The 26,445-nt window shown below is 44.9% G+C and overlaps 1 protein-coding gene across 1 annotated transcript in view; it reads left to right on the forward strand.

Annotated features, from left to right (window-relative positions):
- The window catches only part of BMX (BMX non-receptor tyrosine kinase), an 891,026-nt gene that overhangs the window by 450,285 nt on the left and 414,296 nt on the right, over window positions 1-26,445 (forward strand). Inside the window, exon 10 of the mRNA XM_085620470.1 lies at window positions 6,983-7,037. Coding sequence (XP_085476596.1) covers window positions 6,983-7,037 — 55 coding nt within the window. The remainder of the gene's footprint in view (window positions 1-6,982; window positions 7,038-26,445) is intronic.

A 26,445-nucleotide genomic window follows, 5' to 3' on the forward strand; every position in this document is an offset into this window, starting at 1 on the left:
GATCTTTTCTACCTTCCCTATAAAGAAGTCTGCGATCTCATTGCATGACTCAGTTGAGGGGGGGGCTTCCCCTGAACTCGCTAGAGGGGCGGAGAGTTCCTTCAGAATCATAAAGAGCTCTTTAGATGTGTTCTCTGCACAGTCAATCCTTTTATTATAGTACTCTCTTTTAGATTTCCTGATCTGGCTGTGGTAGGACCTTAGTTCACTCTTATAGACTTCACGTAGTGAGGGGGCATATTCCACTCTCCATCTACGCTCCAAGGTTTTACATTTGGTTTTAGCGGCGCGCAGCTCAGCGGTGAACCACGGAGCGGATTTTGTGCTCCGTGCCATGGCTTTATGAGTCCAAGGGGCTACATTATCCAGCGCACCTTGAACCCATTCTTCATACATCCTGTACGCCTCAACCAAATTGTCGCTGAGCTTTGGGGGTTCCTGTCCTAGGGCTTGACTGAAGGTGTCGTGACTGAATTTCTTCCAGTCCCTGCGCCTAATAACGGGAGGTTTCTGTAAAGGCCCCCTGTTGGGCAGTCTTCTGAGTTTAAAAGGGATCAAATAATGATCTGACCACAGGATCTTAATCGGAACAGAGACACTTATATCTTCCCAGTTTGTAAAAATTGGGTCCAGCAGATGTCCTGCTTGATGGGTGGCTCTGTTGTCAGCTAAAACAAACATGAGAGCTCTAAGTTCATTAATTAGGGAAACAGCCTCTCTGCAGTTGACATCATCCAAATGCACGTTGAGGTCTCCTACAATCATAAACTTATTATGGCGTAAAGCAGATTGCGTTAGAGCTTCCAGGAGGCTTTCAATGAACGCAGTCGCCACACCCGGAGGACGATAGATAAGGTAGCCCTTAATGGTGCAGTTGGGGCTAACCGAAATAGAAAAGAGTCCCGCTTCACATTTATTGATGGAAGTCGGTTCAAGAGAGACTGACAGCTCGCTTTTGTGGATAATGGCTATCCCCCCCCCTCTTTGAACCCCTCTATTAACGTGAAGAATATTAAAGCCGGGAGGAAGGGCCTCTATGATATCAGGGATGGATTGTTCATCCATCCATGTTTCTGTCAAGAAGACCAAGTCGGGTTTGTCATCTATCAGTAGGTCATAAATGTTCAAGCTATGACGTTTCATCGATCGACAGTTCCGTAATAAGGCAGATAGTTCATTACCTTCCTTACTCGTCGCTTGGTCTCTGAGGATAGTATGGCCGCAGCCCACACACTTCAGGGGCCATTGTTCCACCTGCAGCATGTGTTCGCATTCCGGCGGCAGCCTCCTGCGCAGCTGTAGTAACGCCTGCCTCGTATAGGTTACTATCCCATGTTGGTCCGAGATGGTTAGGCCAGGGGGACGGGGCCTGGGCCACTGATGGTCGCGGACGGGCGCAGACGGGCTTGCCTTAGGCGCGCCTTCGGCGCGCAAACGGCGCTCCCGCTGCGCTCGTCCGCTGCGCTTGCGTGGATGGCACATTTAGGGAGAGGGTAGGCGTGGCCAGTGAGGTGGGCGTGGCCTCGCGAGTGTAGCGATGGCGGCCTTTCAACCAGCTGTCCCGCGATGCAGCGCTAGCTCCGCTGCTCGTGGGGTGTCCGCTAGGCGCTTAGTACTATCTAAGCTCAGGGAGAGTTTTGGCAAGTTTTAAAAGAAGTGAAACACAAAATACACAATTTTTAAAAAAAGCGATAGACTAGGCCTCCGGCTTCCGCCTCAGAGGTGTAGGTAATGGTTACCTGCGCTTTCAGTCAGCGCTACTTATAGGCGGGGGAGTGGGCGTGGCCAGTGAGGTGGGCGTGGCCTCGCGAGTGCAGCGATGGCGGCCTTTCAACCAGCTGTCCCGCGATGCAGCGCTAGCTCCGCTGCTCGTGGGGTGTCCGCTAGGCGCTTAGTACTATCTAAGCTCAGGGAGAGTTTTGGCAAGTTTTAAAAGAAGTGAAACACAAAATACACAATTTTTAAAAAAAGCGATAGACTAGGCCTCTGGCTTCCGCCTCAGAGGTGTAGGTAATGGTTACCTGCGCTTTCAGTCAGCGCTACTTATAGGCGGGGGAGTGGGCGTGGCCAGTGAGGTGGGCGTGGCCTCACGAGTGCAGCGATGGCGGCCTTTCAACCAGCTGTCCCGCGATGCAGCGCTAGCTCCGCTGCTCGTGGGGTGTCCGCTAGGCGCTTAGTACTATCTAAGCTCAGGGAGAGTTTTGGCAAGTTTTAAAAGAAGTGAAACACAAAATACACAATTTTTAAAAAAGCGATAGACTAGGCCTCCGGCTTCCGCCTCAGAGGTGTAGGTAATGGTTACCTGCGCTTTCAGTCAGCGCTACTTATAGGCGGGGGAGTGGGCGTGGCCAGTGAGGTGGGCGTGGCCTCGCGAGTGCAGCGATGGCGGCCTTTCAACCAGCTGTCCCGCGATGCAGCGCTAGCTCCGCTGCTCGTGGGGTGTCCGCTAGGCGCTTAGTACTATCTAAGCTCAGGGAGAGTTTTGGCAAGTTTTAAAAGAAGTGAAACACAAAATACACAATTTTTAAAAAAGCGATAGACTAGGCCTCCGGCTTCCGCCTCAGAGGTGTAGGTAATGGCTGTTATCATACATTTTAACCACAGATGTTTGCCATTTTAAAATGCAGGCCTTCATTAGCTGCAATCTAAACATGAATATTACACAATAATGCATTTGCAGGAGCATATGTTAATGTTGGTATGAATGCAAAGCATATAATAAGATAAATATCCTCATCAGTCATTTGGACTGGGGGTAGATTTAATAATATACACAAAGTGCAGCAACTTAAGTTTCGGCACTGTGTTGTATGAGAGGGAGGAAGCAGGACAGCACCATATCCACTAAGATGTGGTGGCACTGCTCTCTTTCCAAGCACTGGTACATAGTCATGCTGTCTAGCATAACGCACATATCTTTGCACCATAGTAGAAATGTATATATTTGATGGCTTGAATAAGTTTTGTACTGGAAGGGCCCCCTATCAGTATAAAATACTATGCCTAGACACATTTTAAAACTTTCCCCAATATAGATGTGCATTGTACAGTGCAAAGACAGGCACATTTGGAAAAGTTTAGAGAAATAAACTAAAAGAATAAAAAAAACACACTTGCCTCAAAGTGCTACTTTGTGGTAATTTAAGACAAATTGGAAAATAATGCTATTAACATTTTGCATCAGTTTGCCTCACTTTTATACACACAAACACAGCACAAAATGCTAGTAAATATGCTTCTTTATGCAACGGTGCCAAAAGGAAAAGATCTGTATGCCTTTTTTGAGCATTCAGCTTAGGCTACCCAGAACGTAACCTTTACTCTCAAACTTCTAATGGTATTAAAGGCAATTAAAAACAAAATTACACTTTGCCACTGGCTTTTCCTGATCAAATTTATTTGAAACCAGCATCCATGCAAATTAATTAACTTGTGAGAGAGGATTTCTGATTTCATGTAACAGTGATGCCCCAGATATCCATTGCAAGAAATGCAGGAAACATGACATCAATATGAATTTTCCTACCCAAACCAAATGTGGCCCCATTGCCAAAGGAATATAAAGATGTAAACTTAACAAAATAGCCATTGAGCATACATTTTGCTCTAATATATTTTTGAAAGGTCATTGTGCCAATACTGAGTTGGGGAATCCAAATTGATGTCAAGAAGCTGAACATATTTTTTTAATGTTGATGCTTTCGAATAAGGGACATGGCTGTTTTCTACACACATTTGTTGATGGAGTATATCTCTGTTGTACCTGGGGCCTATTTTCAAATATAGTTTTAAAAGTCAGAATTTTTTACCGTTGTAAAAATATTACTTGTTACTTGAAAAATGTGTGACTTTTTTGAGATTTCCAAAAATACTGGTAGTACTACTAATAGACAATGCTAGATTTAGATTTTCACAAGTTCTGCTTTTGCCCTACACTTACCTCTGCAGATAGCGATATGGAAAAAACCAATGGGGTATGCTTTGTGCTCCTCTATCAGTAAGATACATGTTGTTCCATTGAAACCCTTTCCCGCATGGAGATGTTGGGCAGTTTTTAACTCTCTTTTTGGAATCGAAATCCAATATTTTTCATAACATGTTTGCATGTACAAATGGCATTGGAAATGTTTGCATCAAAAATTTACAAATTTGTAGGTGTTACCCACCTTTACAGTGACCGCCCCTGCTGCTCCCCAGGAACATTCATGTTTTCACATCTGCTAGTACACTGAGTGGTGTGACATAAAAGTATGGGCGCCCCCTGTAGACAGTGAAGCGGGCCTCTGAGTCTCACATATCTTACAGATATTCATTGGCTGTGGGTTCAATCGGGTCCCTTGACACGTTAGGGAGCCCCTGAAGAATCGGGGCCCCACTCCACTGCAAGGGCTGCAGAGGCCTGTGTTATGCCCGTGAGCACACTTACTACACAGGGCCAGACTGGGAACCAAAACCGGCCCTGGCAAAGTGCTCGGCTGCCCCCCCCCCCGGGGGGGGGGGGTTGGGGGTGCCGCCGAGCTCTTTGCCAGGGCCAGTTTTTGGCCGATTTTGTTACAGGGCAGATTTTACAGCTACGCTGCAGAAACGGCCCAGTAACAAAAACAGCCCCCAGGGGCCCAAAACAGGCCCCAGCCCGTGCAGCCCACCAGGGGATTGCCCGGTGCCTGCTACGGCCAGTCCACCCTGTTACTACATCAGAACCACTGTAGTAAGTTCCTTATGCAGACATAAATGTCTTCAGATGACGAATCTCCTAAACAGTATCAGCAAACTATAAATGGATTGTCATGCTCCTAAACAAAAGTTGCTAAAAAAACTGTATGAAGTCCTTGAATAGCTATGAATAAATCCAACTGCCCGATTACGATGTGAGTGGGAAGACTGCCTCCAGACCCCCACCATCACCGACATTTCTGCTACCACAGTGGCAGAGGCGGCCCATGGAGGCGGTCCTGCCAAGCTTCTTGTTGGCCAAATTACTACTTGCCTTTCCGATTAACTTCTTCTGGCAGGGACGCTGCCATGAGAAAATCGGTGTAAAGGCCCAAAAAGAGGTAAAAACACACCTTTTTTAGGGGTCCCACTTAAGAATTTGTGTCAGATGCCATTATCCAGGTCTCTCCTCTGCTGCTGTCACCAGTTTACGATGCTCTGCAACCCGGGTGTCGCCGGATGCAAAGGTAGGCTTCACTATCACTTCTCGTATGTAGCACATTGTAACAGTTTGTGATATTTAACATGCAACAAAACATACAGTCCACATGACCTACATATACAGTATGGGCCCGATTCACAGAACTAACTTAAGACAAAATCCTAAATTTACTACCATTTTGGTATTCACAGAAGGCACTTACTCATTTTGGTATTCACAGAAGGCACTTACTTAATTCGGTATTCACAGAAGTTAGGAGTCCTAACTTTAGGACTCCTAAATGCCTTCTGTGAATACCGAAAGTCTTAAAGATAGGATTTTTCTCCGTTTAGGAGTCCTAAAGTTAGGAGTCCTAACTTTACTACTCCTAAACTGAGAAAAGTCCTAACTTTAAGACTTTCGATATTCACAGAAGGCATTTAGGAGTCCTAAAGTTAGGACTCCTAACCTCTGTGAATACCGAAATGAGTAAGCGCCTTCTGTGAATACCAAAATGAGTAAGTGCCTTCTGTGAATACCAAAATGGTAGTAAGTTTAGGATTTTGTCTTAAGTTAGTTCTGTGAATCGGGCCCTAGGACACATACACAACATATATTTGTGTTTCAGATATTGACATGTTGTACTTACCTATCTCTCCAGCAGCAAAACATCACTACATTGGGACACTGCCGCCAAGAGACCACCAGCCCATCTGAAACATCGTAATACGACAGACTGGAGACCCGCCGAGCTGGCGGTCTTCTTTGGACTGCCGCCACTGGGGTACGGTGGTAGGACCACCAAACTCGTAGTCAGGCCCCAAGTCTCTGTTACCTGAAGTCTACACTCATTTGTTTAGCTATTCCTAGATACAATCATTATTGAAATGTTTCTTATTTGTTTAAATTAAGACTTCGAAAACACTTTCAACATTAATCTCATTATTTTGCAGAAATATGAAAAGGAAGTTCCATCCCTTAATCAGTCTCAAAAATGACCATGGAATCTGAAACTCCCTTCTTGGGAGGGGGGCCAATCAGATCAGCAGTGAGGCTTCAGTCTAGAATTCCGCTGTAAGATAAATAAAATGTGTCCTTTCCAAAACCTTACCTTCATATACAACCAGCAAAACCAGGATACTTAGCTGCAGTTCATCGTCAGGCTCCTAGCTACACCTCTCTTTGAGTTACCAAAATGAATCTCTTCCTTCTATTCAGAAACCGGATACTCCTTGCCACACTTGCTTTCACTCAGTATTTCTTGTAGAGGGCCACCCTCAAGTTTTTCTACGCCGCAACTTTGGAATGGCCCTAACCATCCTGTTACCTCAAATCAGACCCCAGACTGATGGCAGACGTACCACCATCTTTTGCCAGATGTATGTCACACAGATCTAATATCAATGTTGGAAGCAATGGCACGAGAATCTTGCAAGTCATAAAATATGGCACAAACCCTGACACTGTTATGGAGCTTAAGTGGTTTGGAAAGGAAACACTGAACACACACACAAATATGTTTTATGCTAATTAATGACAGGTACCCGGTTTGTTATATCTTTGGATTCGAGGTTTCTCGTCTTTATTTTGTTACAAACCACAATAACAACATCATCTACCAAGATAGCTTGCATGGGTTGTGTGTTTTTAATATGTTCTGAATATAACACAGTTTTGGTCAGTTTTTTTCTTTTGGGGAGTTTCTTCACATTTTGATTTTTCTGTTTGCGAACGTTGAAGCATACCTAATTTAGAAAGTATTGTTCATTTTAAAATATAGCACTTTCTGTACGCATTTAGTGGCAGACAAAAACACTTAAAATATAGTAATGCACTCAACTTTTACAGATGGTTTGCGGGGAACATCTCAAGAGCTCAGTCAGAGCAGCTACTGCAGCAGAAGGTACTGTGAAATAATTTTCAAGTTACATTGTGCATGCAAAATAACTAATAGGAATCAGTTAGAAACCATATGTGCGAGACTCACTTGCAATACCATCTATACAGAACAATTCCAGAACACATCTTTATGCCAGTTACCTTAAATGTATCTTTGTGAGAATATAGCAAATGATGATTGTGATTCATATCTTCTCGATGGATTTCAGGACTCATTAATGCCAATACCTGATTTTCAATGCAGTTCCCTACCTGAACAAGGGGGTCTTAATACAATCTTTATAGCACATGTGGTATTCAGCACTAGCCTTCTCTTAAGAGAAGTCCATATGTTTTTACCAGAGATACATAGTTTAACAGGGGATCTCACCCACCAGTTATAAACAGGTTTGGAGAACAAGGGTGTTGTCAATTTCTTTTCCCTTAGCCATCAGACTGTGGCCTGCCGCTAGAAGCCCTGAGAGAGATTCTATCAAAACATTACCAGTATTATTTATTATTTATTAGCCATACCCTGATTTCTGGTGCGTCTTCATCATAATTGGTAAGTGTATTTTCTATATCTCCACCTATGGATGGGGTACACTAAAGTGGCCTCACTGTAAAAACCAGCTCTACCCACTGCAATCAGAAAATACAAAACGAAGATGCCAGGTTGGCACTCCTTTTAGAGCCCAGACATCAAATCAAGCCCCTCTGAAGTTCTTACATTGACTGATAGTACCTCAAAGCATCTAATATGAGAGGATCTGCTTAACTCTTGGGACATATTGTAATAAGGCCACAGAATACATTCTCCCTTGGATAAACCCACATAAACCTTTTGGACAATTTAAACTAAACAATAACACAGCATAGTGCTCCTTTGTGTTGCACAACATTCTGCTCTTTCTTGTTAGTATATAGTGATTAGCTTGAGCTCTGGTATAATACAACAATATGTTAACATATATCATAACATTATAAGGTGGATTTTTCAGCTGTGCTAACTGTGGGAAGCTGGCTCTTTATGTGATATATCAGAAAGAGGTATACCATGCAAAGAGTCCAGGTATTCCTGTATTAGTGGATAGGGCTTGCTCTAGCAATCCCAAGGTGCCCTTCTAGGGAGTAGTATGGTCGAGCAGCTGTAGGCTTATCAGAGAGGAGAGTTAGACATCTGCACATACACACAATAGTCAATAAATGATGAACACAACACAATAAGGAGATACGCACCAATTGATAAAAATAACACATATTTTTATATAACTTTAGGCACCAAGGTCATCAAAATCAGGTACGTACTCTTTAAAAGGGCAGCTTTGAAGTAAACAGGTTTTTGATACTTAGGGTCACATGTATCATGCATTTTACTGGGCGAATCAGGACATTTCCGATTGGTAAAATGTGATTTGGTATGTATGGATTCCAATTTGCGGTTCAGTAACATGTTACTGAATCACAATTTGGAATTGCAAATACACGGTGTTAGGAAGGGACATGTGCAGGGCGTCCCTTCCTTATACCAAATTACAGCGGTATGTAGGAATGTTTTGTGACTGAAATGCGGTGGCGAAACATTCGTATTTTACCACCTACTTCAAGTAGGCGGTAACCCATACACAAATGGGAAGCGGTCCCCAAAGTACCTGTGACCTTTCAAAATGGTCCCACAAACCACTGCCTGTTCTTAAAAAATTATAAGAAAACTTTTCCTTTTTTCCTTTTTTGAATGCAACCCATTTTCCTTTAAGGAAAACAAGCTGCATTTTAAAGACATGATTACTTTATTTAAAAGCAATCATGTACATGGTGGTCTGCTGACACCAGCAGGCCACCATTCCCATGATTTTAGTGATTTCCAATGGACACAAATTGCGAACTACCTCTTAATATTCATGAGGTAGGTCGATTTGTGACCTACTATGAATCCCTAAATGAAACTCAAAGAGTTTCATACATTAGGAATAGTGATTAACTAATTGCGATTTGTATAAAATCGCAATTAGAGAATCGCTATTTCCAGTATTAATACATATAGAAAATTAAATCATAATTGAAGCACTTCACGGCAATGTTAAATTAGGAAGAAAACAGACACTGCTCACGGTTACTTAAAAACAAATTACGGGTCCCTTTCCTGGGTCTTAAGTTGACTATGGGGCAAGGTCCAAGGCAACACCAACAGGTCACCTCAGGAGGCACTGGGGCGTCTGCGTGCAGAAGTGTGTTTTTCAGTGTTGGGTGATTGTAATACTTTAAATTGGAATTGAAGCCCTTCGGTGTGATGTTACCCTGTGGAGGAAAATTATGTATTGCATTCGGGCACTTAACAGTGACTTACAGCATCAATCATCTGGACTTAAGGTTAGTATGGGTAAGGTTTAAGCCAGCCCAAAAGTTCACTTTGGGCAGCACTATGGCAGCCGGGTGCAGAGGTACCCTATTCAAGACTATGGAGATCACTCCATAGGAGAAGTGGCTGCAAACTTGGACTGGGGGGACCAGTCAGGCTGAACCAAGAGGGGAGCTCAACTCTTGAGAGGCTCCGGGACGGTGGGACACCTTTGCTCTTCCTATCCAGAGATGATGGGTTCAGAGGAGTCTTTAGGCATTACATTTTTGTCGCAGGGAGCACTCATGGTAGAGATAGCCTGCAAACAGAAGCGCCAGGCGGTGTGCAGAATTCCACAGTGGGCAGGTCCAAGGTGGACTGTGTCTTTGGAGGGCTGGGGGACCATGCTGGCACTGTTGGTCCACTTCAGCTTGGCCTAGGAAGTACAGGTGCAGTGGTGCATTGCGGCGTTGGGTTTTTGCGGTTCTGGAGTATCACAGTCTTCTTTGGGGGGCCTCCAGGATGCAGGTAAGCAACTCCACTGCTTCACAGGAGTCCCTGTTTTTTTGTTGAAAACAGGCCTCCCAGGCTTTGAAGGCTTAGCAGATGCAGGACGAGATGAGTTTGGCGCTCTTCAACAGGATCAGCAGAATGGTCAGCAGGGCTGGCACTGGGTCAGTTACTTCTTCCACAGTCTGTGCTTTGGTGGCGCTTCAGCATCCTTCTTCTTCATAGGTCAGCAGGAATCTGGGGACCACATTGGCATTGTTGGCCCACTATGCGGCTCAGGTGTAGTGGTGCTATCCGCTGGCAGATTTTTGCGGGCTTGATGTCTTACATCTCAGACTTTGGTACCTTGCAGAGTTCCTGAGTCTTTGGAGACCTGATGGTAGTCCTCTCAAAGCATCTGGAGGTTTAGCAGCTTGAAGAGCGAGACAACTTTGGCGCAATTGTTGAGAATAGGCAAACAGAGTGGCAGGGCTGGTGCAAAGTCAGTTGCTTCTGCAGTTCTTGCTTTTGCAGCTCTTCTGCCCATCTTCTTCTGTTTGTCAGCAGGATCTGATTTCCTGGTGTCAGGGCTCCCCTAAATACTGAATATAGGGACATTAGTGGAGTATAGGGTAGTAGCCAATGGGCTAATTACCTCTAGGGTCACTACACACCCTATATGGCTGCTTCCTGGGAAAGTGGGACTTAACCTTGTTCCAGAGATCCTAAATTTGCCATTACCAAGATGGACACTTCTGAAAGTCGCATCCACTTCAGGTAGCCCAGTCAGGGATGGTGCTCACCTGAGGGTGGAAACACCTGTATTGCCTAGCTAATTTTCCCACCTGTCAAGCTGCCAAGGGCTCTGGACAAAGGGGGTGTCACAGTTTGTCAGGACCTACCTACAATGATGGTGAGCATGACCCATGGAAAAACACTTTCCCTCTTACGCTCTACCATCTTTTTGTTGTTTGCAGCCACAATACCAGAACACGGCTTCCCCGTCTCCTCGTGGATACATCCTCGAGGATTTGCGACTGCGGGACGTGTCGAAACTTGGCCCCGCCCACCAAACCAATGATGCTGGATTTGTCAGTCAACCAAGAACCTCAAAGAGAACACATCCAGAGAATACCCGGAAGTAGGGAATAAAAAAAACAGACCTAAAAGGCGACGCCGAAAGGAGTAAGTCGCTCTTCATACGGGGACTTCGACTAATGATAGAGAAGCATGATCCAGCCGTTCTAGACATAGAACATAAGGAGCCACTGGATTCTGGAGCACAGACAGACATGACGGAGGTGCCCAGCCTGCCCCGTAAAAAAACAACACCGAGAACCAACGACCCTACGCTGAATCCAGTCATATTCCAGGAGGAGCGTGGCTATTCCAGGTACAGCAACATGTTGCGGGGTTAATTACGAGGCGGGATACAAAGTTCCCCAAATCATTGACAATGGGTGGGGACCATTCAGGTCACTTGGTGAAGAGTATTTTAAGGTGCAAGTATCCTCCCCACAAACCCACCCTCTGAAATACCTAAACAGATAGTACAAAACACTTGCCCAGGTCTCTCTTCCTTCAGAGAAGAAAAGAAAAACAGGAGTGAACCCGTTATCCCAGTTGAGACCGGGCAAGTATAGTAGCAAAAAGACAATGTCTCAACTGGTCAATCATTTAAAGGGACCATTAGGTATTGGAATTAATCATATCGAACAGGGAAAGGACAATGGAGACCAAGGAGAGGGTAGACGGTTGTTATTTGTAAATAGAAGCACATAATACAACTAAATTACAGTAACCATAACAACCATGTGAGCACTGGGGGTGTAGTGGTGAGTGAAACGGCGCAGTGACACAAGTGCGAGGGAGCAATGTGGGGCGGCGCAGGGTAAATGAACAATGATGGCCAAACAAGGTATTTACAAAATGTTAACAATTACAAACATCATTTCATTATTAGAGAATTACCCTTTTCAATGCCGGAATTGGCGTTGTAGAGTCGACTGTGTTTCGACCTCTTTAGCTTGAGGTCACCATCAGGACTAAGGTTACACATGAATCAATAGGTACTTCTATAGAAATAGGAGGAAAGGAGGGAAAGTAAATGGTAGTGGTACCCAGAGGAGTGAATTGCTATACACAAGAACGTGGGAGAGGGGTTACCTGCTGGCGTGGAGGGGAAGGTTGAAAAAATCCAAGTTGACTCAATCAATAGGGAGCAGAGGCGTCGGAGCGACAGTAGTAGAATTACTGTAGAATGTGTCTAAAGGAGGAAGGCAAAGGTTATCCATAAACCCGAGTCAAGGGGACCAAAAAACACTCGAGGAGCAGCGTTAGGTGCTTACCAATAAAGGAGGGTTTTTGGCACTCGTGAGGAGCAAGAGCGTGGGTCGATGTTGGCGGCGCTCTGAAATGACAAAGGCGGGCTCTGTTAGTTACCTGGGAGGAGTGTCGGGAAGGAGGCGGGAGAGGGTAAATGCCAGTCGTTGGGCAGTTGTAATTACCGCTGCAAAACAGGTCCGGGAGCAGAAATTTGCCTTACCGGAGGCGTTTATCCGTGGTATGAAGATTCGCATCTGGTGAATAATTTCCAGGTTAGGAAAGGCCGGGATTGGTCCGGTCTCAGGAAGCCGAGTAGACGAGTGAAGCGTCTCCGGCGAGTGGCGCGGAGAAGTCGTCTAAACTAGGGGCAGCCAGTGTCACGTGAGGAATGGGCGGGCAATTCTGAATACAGTGCCATGACTAGAGAGTGTAATGGCGGGGTAGGTACCCCGGGGGGATAGATGAAGGTGCGAACGTCCATAGAAAGATGGCTGACGGTAGATACCATAATAAGTAGAAAAAAAGTAGAAAAAAGGTATTTAAATTACTCGATTTCCTTTCAATAAAGCTGTAAATTGTACAATTACGGAAGAGATCATAAGAGAAATAAGGAATTGAATTGAACATTACAATAAAGAAATGCACAACACGGCATTTACAAGGAAAAAACAGCAATTATATGCATTACTTGGAGACAGAAAGGACAACAAATTGCAATACGATGTCACATTAGTTGGAAAAATAGGCATAGATATTGGACAAAACAAGGGTAACAATGTACCAGTGGTGTAAAGCAGTTGCTGAAGAGGGCGGAAGGAAGCTGGGGGGAGAGAGACAGCATACGGAGGGAAGGTGATCATGTATTGAAAGGTGTGATAATGAGCCAGTAATGCTGATTCAGTTGAAAAGAGAAGGCAGCTTCTATGAGTTGGTAATAACTGTGTTCCACTCATCAAGAGAATTCTGACCTTGTGACACAGAATTACAACGAGTAATCCATCTACATTCACATTTGTTGAGTAGAATTTGAAGGTTTCCACCACGGATGGGTTGTAGTGGGCGGTCTATGACCTGACATGTCATGTCATTCTCAGAGTGATTGCGTTCTCTATAGTGTGCTACCAGTGGTGCGGTAGTGACATTACATCTGATGCGGCTCTTGTGTTGTGAGATACGCTGCTTGATCATTTGTGTAGTCTGACCTATGTAGAGTAAATTACAAGGGCAGTGGATCGCATAAATAACGTTGTTGGTACGACAGTTGGAAAATTGTTTGAGTGGGTATGTGCGATTTGTGGTGACAAAGACTTTGGTGTTACTTGTGCGGTCACAGACATTGCATTTTTGACATTTGAAATGGCCTATTACAGGTGGAAGGCCCCACAAGGTTGTTACTGATTGGTCATGTCTTTCCTTAGCCTCTTCTGTGCCCATGACGAGATAGTCTCCTCATGGAGCACGGTCGCGCTGTGCCCATGACGAGACTATCTTGTCATGAACCCCACCCACTAATGCAACGCCCGGCACAGGAGGGGGAAAGGGCGTGGCACTGAAGGGGTTAGAGGGCCATGTGATGGCGTGAACCAATTTATCCAAAGTGTTGTCTCCCTTTTGTATGATAGTAGGGGGGATCTGAGAAGTATGGGAAGGTACGGAGCAATGTCCAGTTTCATTTGATTATCTTCCTATCCTTGTTGCTAGACGGACTATAGGTTGAGACAAAAGGTATACGTGTGTTATTGCGTCTAATGGACGGTGCCAGGATAACCTCCCTGTGACTGTACCACGCAGGTTTGAGAGCTCTTTTAACCAAATGTTTGGAGTAGCCTCTATTGGCCAATTTTTCGGAAAGGATAGCAGCCTCCCGGAAATAATCCTTGTGCCATTTGCAATTACGACGGATCCGGAGGTATTGTCCATACGGTAGTTCATCACGTAGGCTGCGTGGATGATAGCTAGAGTACAGAAGGAGGGTATTCCGTTCTGTGGGTTTGCGGTATAGGGTAGTGCCAATAGTGCCTTCCTCTATGTGTAGAGTGAGGTCCAAAAATGGGAGATCATTGTTACGAATGTCAGAAGTGAAGATCAGATGAGGTTGAGCATTGTTAAGCCAAGTAACAAAGGAGACTAAGACATCTTGGGTACCTTGCCATAGTAGGAGGATGTCGTCTATGTACCTGCGCCATAGAGTGATGTTATTAATGAAAGGGTTTTGGATCAACAAGATGAGTGTCTTTTCCAGGTGGTAGACATAAAGAACAGCAACATTTGGGGCGAAACAGGCACCCATGGAGACTCCTTTAGTCTGGAGATAGTAAGTGTCTTTGTACAAAAAGTAATTATTGGTCAAGGCTATGTCTAGGAGTTGAATTATAAAGTCAGTTGGAATGCGTGTTGGCCTCGGTCGTGTGTTCAGTAAATCTTCCATTACTTTGAGTCCGTCAGTCTGAGGGATGTTGGTATACAATGATTCAATATCCAGGCTTGCCATGAGATCTGTCTCTGAGTGAAATGGGAGATCCTCAACGATATTGATCAGGTGGGTGCTATCTTTGACAAAGGTATCAGTAAGTGGGACAAAAACCTTGAGGATGGAATCAATATATTTGCCTAATGGTTCCAGGACAGAGCCACAACCAGATACTATTGGTCGGCCTGGTGGTGTAGAGGCGGTTTTATGAATTTTGTGTAAGGTGTATATCACCGGTGTTCTGGGATGTGGGTTGTTGAGGAAAGCATGCTCCTTCTTATTGATGATACCCTGGTGGAGTGCCTGAGAGGTGATAATTGAGATGTTGTTTTGAATGGTAATGAGTGGATCAGAGTTAAGCTTGCGGTAGTGTGTGACATTGCTCAGCTGGCGAAGAATCTCAATGTCATATTTTTCATGGTCCATCACCACTATACCACCGCCCTTATCGGCGGGTTTGATGATTATATTTTGGTTATCGCTCATACGGCTGATGGCCAATTTTTCAGTGATTGGTAAATTATAGGGTACAAATTCAGGTTGTTGTTGTAATTGTTTAACTTCATGTAGTACAAGTTTCTCAAAAGTTAAAATCTTGTGTGGCATCATTGAAGATGGTGGCAAGAAGGTAGAGGCAGGTTTGAATTGTGTCTCAACATACCTGTTAGTTTCAGGTTTGTCTGAAAAAAATAGTTTCAGACGGATATGTCTGAAGAACAGGAGTAAGTCTTCCTGTAGTTTGAAAAAATTGCTGTGTGCAGTGGGGATAAAGGAAAGGCCCTTGCTGAGTAGGGAGATTTCATCTGTGGATAAGGGATGGTTGGATAAATTAAAAATGGGTATGGTTGAGTCAGTAACCGATGAAAGAAGGGGTGGTGGGGGAGAATGGTATAGTGTGACAACATGACTTGTGGAGGGTTCAGAGGGTCTGATTTCGGTAGATATAGAGAAGCTGGAATTTGAGAGCGATACTGTATTTGTTATTGCTGGGGCCCCCATTGGTAGAACTTGTGGCGAGTCTGTCTCTCGCCTGCGTATTGATACTGGTAGTTCTGTCTCCTGCGGCCGCGGCCGCGACCGAGATCTGTTCCTAAAATATTAGTAGGTAGGAGTGGGGGTGGTGGAGGGCGTCTAGGTGTGCCTGAGCTCGTGCCTTCCCCACTGTCTGAGTCTTCAACAGAGGTATTAGATGAGTCCGAGAACGTGATTACCTGGTTGTTACGATATCTGCCCCAGTTTTTGGTTCTTGCTGGCTGGTAGGGTGTGTTGGTTAAGGTGTCAAGTAGATATGGGTATGTTTGGTTTCTAGTGTAAGTCTTAATGTCTTTCTGAATTTTATTTATTTTCTTGCTGTGTTCAAAGGTGTGAAAGGTAGTAATGGTCGTGTTTACTCTGTCTAAAAGGCTTTTTGCATCAACAATGGTGGTGTCAGCTAGGATAAGTTTTTCAAGTTCAGCTATCTCCTCTAACTCTTTTTTGCTGTGTTCTATGGCCGTGTCAATGCCGAGCACCATCCAGTGCCTGGAGCATATAGTGGCCAGATGACTAAAGCCAGTACGAAATTTAGGGTCCTAGGTGAAGATTGCAGGGACGTTGCGGATTTGTAATCCTAATGGTATGGTGTCTGATTTGAGATACTCAGTGAGCATGCGAGCATGCAGGTCGGTACAAATTTGTTTTTTAAAAAGATTTTCTAGTTTCTTGAGCAACAACCTAGAGTTATTGGGTGCCGTAGGGAGTGGGGTAGAAGTATGGGATAATAAGGAGGGTCCACTAAGGATATTCTGGATATAGTCATACGAGTAAGAGGGGGTCTCCCCGGAGGACATAATCTGCAGATTAATTGCACATTATGTAACACAAAACCAGTTGTGTTATGTAATCATTAAGCACTCTTGCAGAGATGCTTCACTCGTCTACTCGGCTTCCTGAGACCGGACCAATCCCGGCCTTTCCTAACCCGTAAATTATTCACCGGACACGAATCTTCATACCATTGACAAACGCCTCCGGTAAGCCAAATTTCTGCTCCCGGACCCGTCTTGCAGCGGTAATTCCAACCACCCGACCACTGGCATTTACCCTCTCCCGCCTCCTTCCCGACACTCCACCCAGGTAACTAACAGAGCCTGCCTTTGACGTTTCAGAGCGCTGCCAACATCGACCCACGCTCTTGCTCCTCACAAGTTCCAAAAACCCTCCTTTATTGGTAAGCACTTAACGCTGCTACTCGAGTGTTTTTTGGTCCCCTTGACTCGGGTTTATGGATAACCTTTGCCTTCCTCCTTTAGACACATTCTACAGTAATTCTACTACTGTCGCTCCAACTCCTCTGCTCCCTATTGATTGAGTCAACTTGGATTTTTTCAACCCTCCCCTCCACGCCAGCAGGTAACCCCTCTCCCAGGTTCTTGTATATAGCAATTCACTCCTCTGGGTGCCACTACCATTTACTTTCCCTCCTTTCCTCCTATTTCTATAGAAGTACCTATTGATTTGTGTGTAACCTTAGTCCTGATGATGACCTCAAGCTAAAGAGGTTGAAACGCCGTCGACTCTACAATGCCAATTGCGGCATTGAAAAGGATAATTCTCTAATAATGAAATGATGTTTGTAATTGTTAACATTTTGTAAATACCTTGTTTGACCCTCATTGTTGATTTACCCTGCGCCGCCCCACGTTGCTCCCTCAGACTGGTGTCACTGCGCCGTTTCACTCACCACTACACCCCCAGTGCTCACATGGTTGTTATGGTTACTGTAATTTAGTTGTATTATGTGCTTCTATCTGCAAATAACAACCGTTTACCCTCTCCTTGGTCTCCCTTGTCCTTTCCCTGTTCGATATGATTAATTCCAATACCTAATGGTCCCTTTACATGATTGACCAGTTGAGACATTGTCTTTTTGCTACTCTCTTCCTCCTGAGGCACCGAAACCATTGAGAGTATAGAGGATACAGAGGACGATAACCAGAAAAGAATCATTAAAAGTTCAACCCTTGTTACGCCGTATGAAATAAAATACTAAGGACACAAATCAATTACAGTTGCCTGACTTTGTTTTTTTTTGCTAATTCCCTACATGTGATGGAGAATGCGGGCACATCACCATTAGACTGCAATAATGAAAAATCTCATTCAACAGTTGATCAAAGGACAAGAGAAGCTCGAATAGGCCCTAAAAATAGACAAATGGTGCCCATGCAGGCGGACAGAGACTTATTCAAGAACTCTATGATGTAACAGGTCAAATACACAAAGTAGCGGAAGACCAAGTATAGCTGACCACCAGACTACAAAACCCCCCTCCAGCCCCACGGTGTTCCCAAATATAGCATTACCAAGGTATATTCCGGGGGAGGACCTTGATGTCTTTCTTTTGAATTTTGACAGGGCCTCCAGGGCTTGTGGTTGGCCCATAGCTATATGGTGCTTCTTCCTGGCACCCCACTTGACAGGAAAAGTCCAAGCCGCTTACAAGTGGCTAATGCAGGGGGGAACACCCCATACTCTGATTATAAAGCCCTGATAATTGACCAACTCAGAATGGACTCTGAAACATACAGGGTCAATTTTAGGATAGAGTGTGGAACACCCGGAGCGAACCCCAAGACCCTCTTTTTTAAGTAAAAAGCCACAGCCGACAATTGGCTTAGGCCACAAGAGAACACCAAAGAAGAGATTTTGGCTCTCTTCTACTTAGAGCCGTTTTTGGAGGCCGTTCCCTTCCCCACCCAAGGCTGGCTCAAACAACACACTTATCCAACAGTGGAGCAGGCCGTCGAGATAGCCACCACATTCGCTTGAGTTCAGCTCTGTGCCTCTACCCGGGAGACTGAAAAGAACCACAAACCCATACCACTATTGAAAAACCAGAGAAGAAGATAGTTAAAACTACACAGGAACCAATACATCCTCAAAGCCACAATTCAGAAATGTTACCCTCTCAAGGACCTCAGCGTTTTGACTGTGGGAATTGGGGACACATCTTCCGGGTCTGCCCCCTAATGAAGAGTTCAGAAGAAGCTATGGATGTTAGCTATCTCCCTAAATCAATTCTCTATTATGAGAATCTGGGAACATCTTTTTATGTAAGTCTCTGGGTAAATGAAAAGAGAACCATAGCCCTGTTAGACTCGGGCTGCCGACAGTCCGTCATTCAGTCTCATTTGGTAGAAGACTCCCAACTCCTTTTTGGGGTGGAAGTAGCCAAAAGGTGCATTCACAGTGACATAAAATCCTATCCCCTAGCAGAAATCCCCGTTAGGGATAGCAGTGGGTCCACCTCCCTGGTCAAAGCAGGCGTGATACATACCTTACCAGAAGAGGTCATTATAGGTATTGATAATCCATATGTTGTTGAATTCGTTAGGCAGAATCTTAAAGGAATCCCTTCAAACCTTCTTACCCAGACTTCCTGGTCTTCAAATCAGAGTTTTAGGTATGCCCAAAACAATGATCCCACCCTCCAATTTGCCTGGAAACAAGCCTGATCCCCCCCTCCATAACACAAACATACCCTTGTTTCAAATTGTATAACAATCTCATATATCGCATTGAAAAGGAAAACACCTCCCCCCAGCGGATGGTCCCTGACAATTTTCATGATCAGGTCCTTTTTTTCACCCACTCTCATCTTTCCAAATGACATAGTGGTGCTGAGAAGACTTCACAGAATATATTAAAACACTTCTACTGGCCGGGGATTTTTTTCCATATCGCCAAATACTGCAGAGAATGTGAGGTATGTTAGAAAAAGAACCCGTATAAACCACCAGCAGTACCCCTGCAACCTCTTCCTATAATAGGAAAGCCCTTTGAGAGGGTGGAGATTTATATAATAGGCCCCCTTCCTAAATCAAAGAAAGGAAATTTATATGTGCTTGTTATCATTGACTATACAACAAGGTATCCAGATGCCTTTCTTTTAAGGACCACTACCACAGCCAACACAGCCAAAAATCTCATGGAGTTCTTTTCCAGAGTGGGGTTTCCCAAAGAAATCCTAACAGATGGAGGAACTCCATTTGTTTCCCGTCTTATGTAGCAAGTCTGCAAAACGCTCAACCGTTCGCACATAAAGACTTCTATCATCCGCAAAATGACGGGTTGTGTGAAAGGTACAATGGAATGCTTAAACTAACAATTAGGAAAATACTAGATAGCGAAGGCAAAGAATGGGACCTGCTCCTCCCACTTGCTCTTTTTGTCATCAGGGGACAAGTTCCGAGCAGCTTAGGATGCTCATCCTTCAAGTTATTATATGGACGACAACAAAGGACCTTGTTGGAAATGACAAGGGAAGCATGGGAGCAGGGGAAGATCCAGGTGACTCAAAACCTACTTGATTATATTCAGAGTCTTAGGTCTTGCATAGGTAAATTATGAGACCTAGCCTATTCCCATCTGGAGACGGCCCAAAGAAAGCAAAAGTCCATCTATGATAAGGGAAAGAAATGGAGACACCTTCAGATTGATGACTGGGTCTTGGTACTCCTTCCCTCTTCCCCAACAAAAATGAGGACAGAATGGAAAGGTCTGTATGAGATAGTAGGGAAAATAGGTCAAACCACCTATCAGGTTCAGATAACTCCAAGGAGAACTCTGAGATTTCAAATTAACCTCCAAAAAAAATGGAAAGGCCCCATTCCCAAATCTACAGATCTCATCCTGACCACTCCCCAGGTCAACTCCTCAAAAATCAATTGGTCATAAACTATTCTTTAACACCCGAACAAAAAGCTGAACTAATTTCAACTCTACTGCCATTCTCCACTACCTTTTCTGACCTCCCTGGAAAAACCTCTTTGGTTAAACACGCTATAATCAACCGTCCGGGCGAGATAGTGAAACAGAGACCCTACCGGCCACCAGAAGAGAGGCTATCGATGCAGAGGTGAACAAAATGCTAGAGATGGCCATTATCAAAACCTCTCAGAGCAACTGGTCCTCTCCAATAGTCCTAGTCCCAAAACGGGACGGTTCAATACGCTTTTGTATTGACTTCAGAGCCGTCGATTCCATCTCTAAATTTGATACATACCCTCTTCCCCGGATAGACTAACTAATAGAGAAATGAGTGAAATCACAGTACATTTCAACCATAGGTCTCACAAAAGACTACTCGCAGGTCCCGTTATGGAAGAAACCCAAGTGAAAACTGCCTTTGCCACACCTAATGGTCTATATGAATTTACAATACTTCCATTTGGCTTGCACAGAGCCCCTGCCACATTCCAGAGGCTGATGAACAAAATCCTTCATGAACATCAGACCTACACATCAGCCTATCTGGATGACATCGTCGTTTTTAGCTCTTCTTGGGGGGACCACCTCATACATTGTCAAACGGTTCTTCATGCTCTGAAAACAGCAGGGTTGCACATCAATGCCACAAAGTCCCGAATGGCATTCTAAAAGGGGAAGTACTTGGAGTACCTTCTGGGAAACTGCCTTATTATACCACAGAAGAGACAGTCAAGGCCATCTTAAATGCTCCTTTGCCTACCAGCAAGAAAGAAGTACGTGCTTTTCTGGGGTTACTAGGGTACTATCGCAGGCTCATACCCAACTATTCAGAGATTGCAACCCCTTTAACTAACCTCCTAAGGAAGGAAGTAAATTATAGAGACGTAACCAATCCACCTCCCGAAGCCTGAAAGGCATTTTTAGAACTAAAGAAGGTAATCACCTCCAGTTCCGTCCTGGCATCCCCGAATTTCAAAAAGCCCTTCATTCTAAAAACGGATGCTTCAAAAACTGGATTGAGGGCCGTTCTCTTGCAGATACCAAAGGATGGGGTTGAGTTCCCCATCTTGTTCATCAGTCGTAAGCTCTTTCCCCGTGAAGTGAAATATCCTGTGTTTGAAAAAGAGTGCCTGGCCATCAAATGGGCCATTGAAAAGCTCCGATACTATCTAGAAGGTACACATTTCACACTTTTTACAGACCACGCTCCCTTACAATGGCTGAGTCGGTACAAGGGCAACAACCCATGGGTTCTCCTCTGGTTCCTGTCTCTTCAGCCGTTTCGCTTTGATGTTGATGTCCAACATCGTAAGGGCTTCGCAAACAGAAATGTTGATTTCCTTTCCCACATACCCCTTTTTCTCAATTGGAAAAAGTCTGGTGGAGGGGTTTGTCACAGTTTGTCAGGACCTTCCTACAAAGGCTGCGAGCTCTACCTTCTTTTTGTTGTTTGCAGCCGCACTACCAGACCACGGCTTCCCCGTCTCCTTGTGGATGCTTACTCAAGGATTTCCTCACTCCGGGACGAGTCAGAGCTTGGCCCCGCCCACCAAACCGCTGACGCACGACTCGTCAGTCTAACCAATGACCTCACGGAGAACACATCCAGAGTGTACCCGGAAGTAAGGAGTCGCTCTTCATACAGGGACTTCTACCACCAATGGAGAGGCATGATACAGTCGTTCCAGACAGAGAACATAAGGAGCCACGGGATTCCGGAGCACAGACAGACCTGACGGAGGAGCCCAGCCTGCCCCAGAAAACCAACACAGAGAACCAATGACCCTATGCTGAATCCAGCCACGTTCCAGGAGGAGCGTGGCTATTCCAGGTGCTGGAACATGTTGCAGGGTTAATTAGGAGGCAGGATCCTAAGGTCCCTGAAACATTGACGCTGGATGGGGAAAATGAATCAAAGAAGGACTGAGTAGTCCACTCTGATTCAGGGCACTTGGTGAAGGGTGTTTGGAGGTGCAATCATCGCCCCCACAAACTCACCCTCTGAAATACCCAAAGAGATAGTACAAAACAATTACCCAGGTCTCTCTTACTTCTGAGGTGCCAAACCGTTGAGAGTAGATAGAATACAGAGAACCCCCTCCTGAACTGAAGACCAAGAGAAAGATAACCAGAAAAGAACCATTAAAAGCTTAATTCTTGTTAAGCAGTATTCTGAGGACACAAATCAATAACAGTTGTCCGCCATTTTTTTTGTGCTAAAGAGAACCATTTCGTGAAGCAAGTGTGTGACGGTGTGAAGACAAAATGGCCACCAGAACATTCCAGAAGCAATGTTCGACACACACTCGCCAGGTCAAGTGGCAACATCAATTGAGGCACATTGGTACTGAACAAAGGCAATCATCTAAATCATCCTTGCTCTTGCTCTTCAAAATCAAGTGAAAGTAAAGAAGATGGTTGTGCCCTGTCAAGGTTTACCTCAGAGACCTTAATTATGTGAATGTGAGATCTACACTAGAGGTGAGTGTATGACCTTAAATGTGTTGCACGCGCTAAGGTGCCCTACGTGTTGGAGGGGGATTCCCTCTCCAAGCATTAACTAGCGATTTGCAGCGAAAGCCCCTTGAGAATCCGGCAGGGGTTCTGATTTACTTCGAGATCCGGTGCAGCACAACAGGTTTCACAAGGGTCCTGATCAACAAAGTAAATCAGAACCCCTGCCGGAATCTCAAGGGGCATTCCCTGAAAATCGCTAGCTAATGCTTGGAGAGAGACTCCCCCTCCCACACATAGGGCACCTTAGCGCGTGCAGCACATTTAAGGACATACACTCAACTCTAGTGTAGATCTCAAATTCACATAATTAAGGTCCTGAGGAAAGCCAGTTATTAATGAAAGGCCTGGCTGAAACATGTAGACCGCCCACTGTATGCAGGAGTTCCTAACTATCACTCCACCTACATCCACAACCTTGTATTTATCTCTACCAGAGGCCCATATATTAAAAATAAACCCCGTGGGTATTGGGACCACTGGATAGTTTTTAAATTTCACTTTCACTTCACCATCACTGCACACTCAGAAAAATACCGGCTCCGCTGTAATACAGGTGTTGTAGCACACCCAGGACACATTCGGTGTCACTGGGTGGGCCCGATGATGAAGCATGCCACCAACTAGGCTTGTGGGTGAGGGCTTTATAAGGAAAACAAAAGGTTTTACCTGTTTTCCCCTCCCATACAGTCCTGAGTCCTGTATCACGCATAAATAGACTAGTCCTCTTTGATAACACATAATAATCCGGGGGATAAGGACTAGCCTTCTAGTCATCTCTCTCTTTTTGATATTTGAATTGAACAAGAACGACATCCAGATTAACACATTGCTGACATGATAACGCAATGAAATGGTGCAAAGGTCTTCTCTCAACTTGATTTAAAATAAAGGTTATCATCAGTTAGAAATCAAAGAAGATTGCAGGTACATTACAACCTTTTCTACAAATGTTGGTCTGTTTCGATACAAGAAACTCCGTTTTGGTGTGTCATTGGCTGAAGAACACTTTCAAGACGTAATTCAGCGTGTCATACACCATATAAGATGGCTGAAGCCTACACATCAGTCATGGAGCCAACACACTCGACCTCTCACCAATGATAGTGAATATCAAAAATACAAAAACATTAGATAAAAGCTGTCCTTAGCTCAGGAAGGAGTTATACTGCGAGGGACAAGAATCCTGCTTTCAGAGAGTCTGCGACAGAAAATATTTATAGTGCGTCATGAAGGACATCTATGTATTGTTGCAACCAAAAGAGCTCCCAGAGACCAACTTTGGTTGCCATATTTAGATGAGAGGGTTTCTGCCTTTCTACAAACATTACTTAACATACTCTTAACATGTCAGAACTCTCTAAGCACGCATAGGAGAAAATAGCCATCAACTTCTTCGCTCCACTCGATAATAGACATCATCTGATGGTAATTGTGAATGCGTACTTATGTTTTCCATTAATGGAAGATCTCTCATCCACAATTCACAGGCAAATCATTGAGAGACATCATGGCATTGTTGCAATAAGGGGCTTTCCGGCCATTTTAAAGCCTAATAATGACCACCCTTTTAACAGTCGAGAATTCAAGGATTTCTTGGAGCATTGGAACAAAAAGCATCACAAGAGTACCCTTTTTAAGGCTGCAGGCCAACAGTCTCCTTGAGCCTTTTATGAGTACAATACAGAAAGCAGTACCGCGTGCAACTCTTTGGAGGCTCAGTTTTAAAACTGTATTGAATTCTAGCCAACAAGTCTATTGTTCAACAACTCACTCAACAAGAGGGAGAGTCCTGCGACTTTGAAGTTCAGGAGAGTAATGACAACCAAGTTTCCTTACTGGACCAACAAAAGAGAAGGAAATGCCACAAACCAGATGCACGAAGGAGAGGACTTACTTAAGAATAAAGTAATCCACTGGATTCACCAAATGAGAGGCTGTAGATCTCTGGTTAGGGAAGACATTCTGCGAGCAAGAAAGCATGCCCTCCCCAGTAGTTCCACGGATTGCATAGAACTGTCCCTGACCGATAGTAGGTTGGTCCATAGTCTAATTGCTCTGGAAACAAGAGCTTGTCCTCCTGTCTTAACCAACAGAAGTTGTATTATTCCTCCATAGCTCAGGCCAAAAGCTTTTACTACGCGGATCACATAGATTTAGCTAGGAATAATTCTAAAGAAATGTTTTCCATTGTTCAGAGTTTTTTGGCCCCCAGGGCTGAATGCATCACACTTCCCTCCTACAATACCTGGTGTGAGAAACTCTCAAATTTCTTTATTGATAAAATTCGCTCCATCCAGGTGTCTTTTACCTTAGGTATCACACTATGGGCAGGCCCTTGTCCCCGGAAGAACTGCTTGTCGAATCTCCTTCCGTGTTGGCCTTCTCACCCATTGATTTTCCTGAGTCACTGAGGGTCTTTAAGGCCTTGAAGTCAGGCTCCCCGACTGATCCCTGTGAGGCTAGACTTCTGACCTCGGTCGCTGAGACAGTGAACTCTGAAGTTAACAGTCTCATTAATCTATCCCTTCAGGAGGCCCATGTTCTCTCAGCATGGAAACAGGCCAAGATTTTGCCTCTTTCAATAGAATTATCGCTGGGTCCATTGAACCCTGTCAATTACTGCCCTATTTCCCTTTTTCCAAACATTGGGAAAGCCTTTGAAAAAGTGGTCAACAACAACTTACTGACTTTGTCGAGGTCTCTGGCCTACTTCATCCAGCTCAATCCGGGTTTAGAGCCTCCTATATCACTGAGTCAGCCTTGGTGGAAGTATCAGAAGCTATTCGGGAGTGCCTTGATTCTGGCAGCAGGGCTGCTTTTCATTTTTTTGTTAGACCTCTCAGCAGCATTTGATACCGTCCCCCACTCTCTGCTGCTTGCCCGCCTTGCAGACATGGGGATCTCAGTTGCTGCCTTGAGTTGGTTGAAATCTTTTTTGGAGGGGCGTATTCAACATGTTTAGCTCCCCCCGTTCTCCTCCTCACCTCAGGAGGTGAATACTGGGATGCCTCAGGGGTCCTCTTTGAGCTCTCTTCTCTTTAATCCATATATCACCCCTTTGATCTACTTGGCGGATGAGTTGGAAGCCAAGGTTGTTGCATACGCTGATGACTCTCAGCTCCTGTTTACCTGGGGACAATCAGAGTGTTCCACGTCCCTGGTCAGAAACTGTCTGTCAGCAGTCTTTCAGTGGCTTTCCTCAGCACAGCTTAAATGTAATGAGGACCAATCAGTACTATAATCCCGACGAAGGCTGGGTGAAAATAGCGGCGATCCTGAGAGGTCCTGAGTGCCCTGGTGCTTTTCACTCCTTACCGGCTGCAGCGTCTCCCTCCCGCTGTCGCCTGCCACCGCGACCGCCGTGTGGGGGGAGCGCCAGAAAGAACTACATTACCCAGGATCCCCTGGGAACCGGAACCAGGAAAGACGTTCTCAGCGCGCCCGGAGGCGCTACTTAACGGATCTCGCCTCCGGCAGAGCGGGGGCTGAGTACTATAATCCCGACGAAGGCTGGGTGAAAATAGCGGCGATCCTGAGAGGTCC

This window comes from Triturus cristatus, chromosome 8 (assembly GCF_964204655.1).
Source record: "Triturus cristatus chromosome 8, aTriCri1.1, whole genome shotgun sequence".
Classification (NCBI taxonomy): Eukaryota; Metazoa; Chordata; class Amphibia; order Caudata; family Salamandridae; genus Triturus; species Triturus cristatus.